The sequence below is a fragment of the Arachis duranensis genome, chromosome 5 (genome assembly GCF_000817695.3).
Source record: "Arachis duranensis cultivar V14167 chromosome 5, aradu.V14167.gnm2.J7QH, whole genome shotgun sequence".
Taxonomy (NCBI): domain Eukaryota; kingdom Viridiplantae; phylum Streptophyta; class Magnoliopsida; order Fabales; family Fabaceae; genus Arachis; species Arachis duranensis.
In genome coordinates this window covers 26,383,499-26,391,575 of record NC_029776.3, presented here as the reverse complement: position 1 = coordinate 26,391,575, position 8,077 = coordinate 26,383,499, and the positions used below count along the sequence as shown (strand labels likewise).

Here is an 8,077-nt window from a genome sequence, read left to right as displayed (position 1 = left end):
TTTACGAGGCACTTGACACTAAATGCCGGGTGGTATTTAGCGCCACCTTCATAGAATCATTGCACAAATTATGAGGCCCTTGGCACTAAACGTTGGGTAGTGGTGTTTAGCGCCAACTTGATAGCAACCATTTTTCTCTTTTTTCTTCTGCACGAACTCTATCAAACTCGCCCGAATTTTACTGTAATCAACAAAATAGCAATACAACTCAAAGTAGCATTCATGATGGTCTAAAAACCAAAATCTTATAAAAACTCAACAAATCCACATCGAATTTACTAAGAAAAGATAGAAAAGATGCTCACGCATCAGCGGCCACCACGTCGGCAGAAAAACCTAACACAAAAGGTCATCTAGGTCGGGGACTTCTGGCCGACAATCATCAAAGACGCACTCCAGCTAGTAAGAAACTACAAACAATGCCAAATGCATGCAGACTTCCACCAAGCAGCCGCCCCTAGAAACTCAGCACCATATCGATTGAACATCCATTCAAAACCTGGGGAATCGACCTCATGGGTCCCTTCCCCAAGACTCTTGGGCAGCTAAGGTTCCTAATCGAATCCATTGACTATTACATCAAGTGGATCAAAGCGGAAGCAATGGCCACAATCACGGCAACCCAATGTCAAATTATTTCTGGAACTCATAACCCGATTCTGCATTCTAAAGGTCATAATCTCAAATAATGGAACCAAATTCGCGGACAAGCGCTTCTGTGGGTTCCTAAAGGGCCTCGGCATCTCGCAAAGATTCAACTCGGTAGAGCACCCTTAAACCAACGGCCAAGTCAAAGCGGCTAACAAGATCATTCTCAAAGGAATAAAAAAGGATGGATGAAGCCAAAGAACTATAGGTAGACGAACTAGGCTCTGTGCTCTGGTCCTATTGAACCTCACCTCAGAGCTCAATCGGAGAAACCCCCTTCAGACTAACCTATGGAATAGAAGCTGTGATCCCTGTTGAGATCGGAGAGCCAAGCCCTAGGACCATTGGAAGACTCGACAAGAAAGCTTAAAGGGACCTAGTCGACGAGGTTCAAAGCATAGCCCACTTACGAGAACTTGTCCTAAAACAAAGAGTAAGCCTGAGGTACAATCAGGGCATAGCAAGGCGCAAATTAAAATAAGAAGACCTGGTCCTACGACGCAATGACATCGCCACCTCCCCCCACTCAGGAGGAAAAGAAGTTAACTCTCAATTGGGAGGGACCTTACCCAGTTAAGTCCGTGATCGGAAAGACACTTACAAGCTAGAATGACCCAACGGCAAAGAGCTACCAACATCATAAAACGCCACGAACTTGCAATATTACTACTCATGAACGAGTACCTGAGTTGGTAACTTTGGTAAAATTTGTTAAAATTTAGCTTTTCTTTTAGTGATAATTTTTCATTCAATAATGGTCGCATTTGAAAGACACCAATAGTAACATAGTAACATCTGAAATCACTCAATTATTTACAAATTTCATTATATTTTTGCACCCTTAACATCCGAATTTCATTATTTCTAACATTCAGAGTTCTTCATTTCCAACCCGGAAAACATAATACTCCAAGATATCCAAAATTTATTATCTCTACATCTAAAACTCTTCAATTCCAACATAAAAAAACATAATCATAACACCAAAATTCATTATTTTCATCGTCCGAAACTCCTTAATTCTAAGACTCATACAATGGTGTTTCCTCCACTTCAAAATTTGTCTGCAATACAAAAGCCAAGAAAAAATGGTCACAATTGTGTTGCAGGATTAATCATGAATAAAACATGAAGTTACTAAATCAGAATCAAACTATAAAAGAAACCTATTTGATATCATCATATTACTTTTAATATACATCTATAACTAAAACTGTAGATGGGGTCTACTTAGAAATTACCTACTAGAGGGGGTTCATGGAAGGATATCTGTCAACTACAGATTAAGGAGCAGCATGTAAGAGACAAGATGATAACCGGATTGGCTATGGAAATTGGTGACAGTAGAAGAACTCGATTCTGGGAGGATGTCTGACTATTTTGTGGTCCTTTGAAGGATAGGTTTCCAAGGCTCTTCTCGGTTTCAATATAGAAAGGATCTGTCATCGGGGACCGCGGGTTTTGGGATGAGTTAGAGTGGATTTGAAACTTCCAATGGAGGCGTGACTTATTCCAATAGGAGTTGGAACTTGTAAGTCAACTACATGACACTTTGAGGCTGGTAAATCTAGCAGCTGACAGAGAGGATAGAGTTGTGTGGAAGTTTGACAGACAAAGTGTATTTTCTACTAACTCATTTGTGCAGGTATTGTAGGAGGAAACGCTTTCGGAGGACGTAACAAGTTATAGTTTCACCAAGACTATCTGGAAAGGCTTAGTTCCTCCAAGAGTAGAGATGTTTGCTTGGTTTGTCTTGATAGGCTGGGTGAATACAAAGAAAGATTGTGTCAGCTTGAAATAATTAACCATGAGGATAATATGTGTGTACTATGTAATAAGAATGTGGAATATGTTCATCATTTGTTTCTTGGATGTGATTTTACTTGGCAGATGTGGTGCGCATGGTTAGTTCATCTTGACAGACAGTGGTCCGTTCCCGGTACTTTGAAGGGACATTTTCAAAACTGGACAAGAGCAACTTGTAGCAAGGAGGAGCGTAAGAAATGGTTCATATATTTCTTTGCGGTAGTTTGAAACGTCTAAATTGAAAGGAATATGAGGATATTTCAGAATAAAAAAAAAAAAGAGTAGATGAGATCATTAATTTGTCTAGTCTTAGTTAACAGGAGTGGAGACGTGATGATCCTTTTTGTTGTTGATGGCTATGCCCAAAATGACAAGGGGATGCATTTTTTTATTGGTAAGTGCTTCGTGGTCATGGTTTATGTTGATTAGTTTTTCTTTGTTTCTTCTTTTCTTTGCTTTTTTGCTCCACAGTGTGTGTTGAGCTCCTTTGTTTCAAAAAAAAATATCAAGATTTTATTTAAATCAAGTTTGATAATTTGGTAATGCCAAAATCAGTTTGCAATGCTTTTTAGTTTTTACAATTATTGTGCAAGTATCATGCAAACCTTTTGAAGAAACAAGAGGACAATGAAATTTGCGAACCCATATAAATTCTAAACATCCAGATTAATGAAATTTGAAAAAGAAAAAAACACACACAAAAAGAAACCAGAAAATCCAAACTTGTTAGTGCTGGAAAATGAAGCGACATCCAAATTAGTAGTACTTAGACGCCTCCATTTTAAAACCATGAGCATCAGAACTAGTAGTACTTAGACCTGTAAGCAAACCAAATTCACTAAGCAAAAGCACTATAAACTGAATATACCACTAAACAAAGATTTAACACCAAATAAGGAAAGTCATTATATCTTAAATCAAAAGTCAACACCAGCAGCTAGAATCTTTTATAGCAAGTACACTTGAAACTGATGCTACTTTATATATATAAGGTAATATATTTTCTATACCTGATATTTTCGAAAAAATTCAAAAATATCTCTAGCATTCGATTTGTTTTAATTTTATTTCTAATATTTTAAATAAGTTTTGATTCTACATTGGATTTTTTTTTTTTTTATGGTCACTCACTCAGCCTTTTAACCCTAATCCAAAATCCCTCACTCTGAACGCCAATCAAACCCACCTAGTCCAACTTTGAAATACTTCATATAATTAAAAAGGACAAACTTTGATGGTCCTTGCCTCAAGGACGAGCTCAGCCACCTTCGTGTCTAGAGCACCGTCCCTCTTTTTGTTCCTTTGCTTTCCCGACAACGACACTTTCGACATCTAGAGAGCTTTCGCAAGGTCAATGACCAAGGGGAAAAAACCTCCCAGTGGTTCCATGAGAGTTGCACCATCCTCAGCAACAATAACTCCCTATATCTCCTTCAATATGACCTGGTGGCAAAACTAAGAGAAATCATCAATCACATGATGGGGTTGCGGGTGATGATGGGGGTGAGGGGTTGGGGTTATGGTTGTTATGATGATAGGGTGGTGCAGTGGGATTAGTCGATAATGAGGTACATTGGCAGGGTTGAAGTTGGCGTGGACAGGAAGGTAAGGGTTCAGGGGTGATGAGTTTGGGAATGTAGGTTTGACGCGAGTTTGGGGGATTGAAATGAGGGGTTAAGGTTAGAGTTTTAGGGTTAGGATAAGAGGTTGGGAGTAGAGTGTTGTGGTTAAGGGAAAATTTGGCAAAACAAGAATTTTATCAAATGTTTATTGTCAAAAAAGTAACCCCAATGATAGAATTGCAACTTATTTAAAACGTGAGACAAAATTGAAACAAATTAAACATTACAAGTATTTTTGAAACTTTTCAAAAACTTAACACAAAATGTATACTTTATATTATGCATGGCATTGCAAGACACTACATATATTTTATGGCATCATCTAGCATGAAGCTTTGTCTCTCTATGGAAACCAAACATGTCAAAATGTCCCCATCCATAGACAATTTGGTGAAAGGAAAAAATGAAGTTAAGAAAAACGAATCTTTTCTCAGATGAAGCTAAGAGTGAAAAGATAATGAATGATACATATTAGTGTACCTTATTCAAATGGGAATTAATTTTTCCATGGCCTTCATCTTCTCATCATTTCGCCTCCTCCTAACGCTCTGGCCATACAATGAAAACCATTAACGAAAACTTCTAAGTGAAAATTTTCTAAGAAAATTGAAGGACCAACCAACCAAAGACCAAACCTCTTTCAGACAAATTATGAAGCTGGGTTTCTCTTTGAAAAAGTAGATGGAAATGCCGAAGCCACACCATTCTTCAACATAAAAAGCAAGCATATGTACAAACAAACAAAAGCATCCTTTCATAAACAAAACTGAATCTGTATCTGATTACTGCAATCACTGAGATAGTAGGCAACAGAAAAATGCTTAAAAAAAATATTGCAATTTTGAACTTAAAAGAAACCAAAAAGAAGGCAGAATTGTTAAAAAGTTTAGGAAGTACATCAACATTCCACAACAATGAAATATGAACTAGGGTGGCAATGGCTATTAGGTGGCAAGGTACTCTCTGTCTCTGATATGAATGAATAGATAGTTATGGTTAATACAATAAGGGTGTTTCTTCAATAGGCCATAGCAGTATGAAGTATGAACTGAAATCTAGCACAAACATTAGTTTAAACCCTTTCCTGAAATAGCAGATTACGTTGAAGACCTGGACCAGCAATGATCACACATACAACAAACAAAAAAAAAAGGATCAATTGGTTAAAAACAGGAACTAGGGAGTTTGATGACCACATATCTCTTTAAGAAGCAAAACTCTCGCCTTGTTGACAGTGTAAATGCAGAGGCATACGTGCTCCGCAAGATCATCAAGCTGGCGGAGAAAACTTTCATTGTTCTTGCATAGGAGCTTGAAAACCTCCTGGATAGGATAACTCGCCCTTCCCTTCTCCAACCCCATCCTAACAAGACGCTTGTCTCCCTCAATTGTAGTGTGGAGTCGAGCCACGAGTCGATCAATGGTGTCGAGGTCATAGCTCAGCACGTAAGCACCTTTGGCAGCGGCATCTAGCTGTGCCAGCCTGGCAACTTCCCTCTTTTCAGCCGCACAACTCGGATTGGGGATGTAAGCACTGCAACAGGGACCAGCAGCGGCGGCAAGGGCAAAAACGGCATGAATTGTGAGTGCAACCGCCGCAGCTGCCACTCCAACCGCAGTGGCGACGAAACAGAGAGCAGAACCGGCAGTAGCGCGCCGGAAGAGGCGAATCCGAGAGCGAGACTTGCCGAGGCCAAAATCAAGCTGGTTTCTAAGGTCTGTGAGGCAGTTACGGATGTCTTTGCTGGAGACATTTGAATCAGGGAAAGGGTTTTCGTTGCCATCGAACTGAACGAATAGATCGAAGGTGCGGTCACAATCATGGGAGTCGCGGAGGTCGAAGAGGGGTGCGTACATGGCTCGTGCGCGATCGACGCATCGATGAAGGCGGAGGCAGTGCTGCGAGGCGGTTTCAGTGTGGTTGAAGTAAGTGCTAATGAGGCTGGTGAAGCTGCCGTTTCTGTTTCTGATTATTGTGTTGTTGTTGAGTGCTTCATTTACACAATCTCCGTCAGGGTTAAGAAGGTGCACTTCGCCCTCCGCTGGAGCACCCTGTATCATGGACCTAATCTCCGCATAGGATTTGGCCTGCACTGTTAGGTTGTATTCGCGAGAGACGCTCGCTGTGGAACTGGATGTGCTGGGTGTGTTGTCACCTGTCATTTATACAAACAGGTAGGTTATAAGGATGGAAGCACTAAGCATTAAGCTTGAGGCATTTCATTTTGTAACTTCTTTTTTTATTCTTACCATGGGAAGACGGTGGAAGACTTGGAACTGAAGCAGGTCCTGAGGATGAATTGGTGAATGACTTGAGGAACTGACAATCCCGCATTCTAATTTTGGTTAGGAGGAATTCTCAATTCTCAGTTTATAGTGGACACTTGTTCTGCGTCACGTTGCGCAGTTCCGCCGAGAGTCCGCTTCACCCCAACAAATGAGAGAAGGAAAGTTGGCGAGAGATTGCCGTAACACCGCGTGCTTCTAACAGTTATTTACATTGAGATGCCGTAAGTCAATCTTGCACTAGAACAACACTACGGCTGCGCTTGGATTAGCCTTGGATCGCAGAAGAGTGCATTTTTTTGTATATTTAGTTTTTTTTTTCTTTGTTGAGTTAATACTTAGAAAAGCGCATAAAATTTGACTTTCAATTTAATTTAGTCTTTAAATTTTTAATTGACTTAAAATATATTATAAAATTTTAACGTTAGTTTTAAATTAGTCCTTTCATCTATTTTCATTACCAAAAAAATTGACTTGGCACATTTTGTTAACACTTGACAAAAATAAAACGAGATGTCATTTTTAAATTCGTGTCGAAATTAAACCAAAACATCTCTGAATGATACTAAAAGAGTTAAAGTAAACTCTAACTCACTATTCCCTCGTTACGATCTTAATTGACGCTTCTTTTTCTTCTTTCTCTCATCGATGTTGGACTCGAGAAGAATTAATGGTGTCTCAATAGGCCAATTTAAAAACTTTCTATACTTATCTCATTTGCCTATAGTGAAAAAGAAAACCCTACTAACTTAAAGTTGTTCAAGAACATGTCAGTAACAAAATCATTATTCTTAACCTTCATCAATGCTCTGATTTCATAATTGTTGTTGGGTGAGGGTTGTTGTTCATTATTTTATGCTCTATTTAATCAGTAAATCGTTTAGATAAATAAGTTATTTACGATAGTTGATAGTGTTAAGGTTCTTAGATTTTGATCCTCTAAAATTTGAATTTTACTTTAGAGAGTAAACTATGATCTTTTATCCTTGAATAGTTTCTCTTTCATATTTATTATTGGTCCCACCTATGAAATAAATGGTGAGAAATCACACTTTACTCTTTAAAGTAAAATTCAAATTTTAGAGGATCCAAATCCAAGGTTCTCTTATTAGGATTTAAATTTTTTAAATGAATTTTCACTATAATCAAATGTGATTGATGCGTCTGGTACAAGAATATTACTAATGATATTTTTTTAATTCTTTTGTTGATTATTGGTTAATATTTTTTTCTAAAGTAGTTTATTAGAAGTTAAAATACATAAAGGATTTAACTTAATATTTCTTATTTTTAAATGGAGTTTGATGATGCATGATTTTAAAATGTGTTGAACTTAGTGTAGTTGTTAACCATTCTATGTTTTGAATCTTTTTTACAGAAGAATGATGATATAACAATTGTGTATCATTATGAAAGTAGTTTTGTGACCAAATCGGATGGAAGTGTGGTTTATGAGAGTAATTATTTACTAATTATTTACTCATTATTGAGTAATTATTTACTAATTATTCAAAATTTACATATATAATATTAATTATGTATTTGTTGATTAAAGAGAGATAAATTAAGTTTGATATTAATATAAATAACCTACCATAAAATTAAACATATTATTAAAAATAAATTAAAAAAAGAAATAGTTATATATTATAAAAAGTTATATGTAATAAATATTTACATATTATAAATACTTAGATAATATAAACAATAAATTA

General features: G+C 37.3%; 1 protein-coding gene and 1 long non-coding RNA gene across 5 annotated transcripts; both read right to left on the bottom strand.

Annotated features, from left to right (window-relative positions):
- Positions 1–1,489: 1,489 nt before the first annotated feature.
- LOC127747779 (uncharacterized) lies at positions 1,490–2,680 on the bottom strand. Its single transcript, XR_008009713.1, has 3 exons — positions 2,532–2,680; positions 1,890–2,409; positions 1,490–1,712 (listed from the first exon to the last, which is right to left on the bottom strand). It is a non-coding gene; the product is annotated as an uncharacterized LOC127747779 (long non-coding RNA).
- Positions 2,681–3,347: 667 nt separating this feature from the next.
- LOC107488894 (UPF0496 protein At3g19330) lies at positions 3,348–6,611 on the bottom strand. 4 transcript variants are annotated; one of them, XM_052262435.1, is made up of 4 exons: positions 6,327–6,611; positions 4,712–6,232; positions 4,557–4,624; positions 3,348–3,909 (listed from the first exon to the last, which is right to left on the bottom strand). In XM_052262435.1, the coding sequence occupies exons 1-2, from the start codon at positions 6,409–6,411 to the stop codon at positions 5,253–5,255; spliced, it is 1,065 nt and encodes a 354-aa protein (XP_052118395.1). In that variant the 5' UTR covers positions 6,412–6,611; the 3' UTR covers positions 3,348–3,909; positions 4,557–4,624; positions 4,712–5,252. The 4 variants fall into 4 exon arrangements, with proteins under 4 accessions (XP_052118395.1, XP_052118393.1, XP_052118394.1 ...); XM_052262433.1 differs by having other exon boundaries at positions 3,348–3,897; XM_052262434.1 differs by having other exon boundaries at positions 4,557–6,232.
- Between the last annotated feature and the right edge of the window lie 1,466 nt (positions 6,612–8,077).

What these genes read in the sequence shown, in the direction of transcription:
- LOC107488894 (XM_052262434.1), bottom strand. Translation starts at nt 6,411, where the DNA reads ATGCGGGATTGTCAGTTCCTCAAGTCATTCACCAATTCATCCTCAGGA. An exon ending in TCTTCCACCGTCTTCCCATG is followed by an intron (nt 6,233 to 6,326) that starts GTAAGAATAAAA and finishes TATAAATGACAG; the next exon opens with GTGACAACACACCCAGCACA.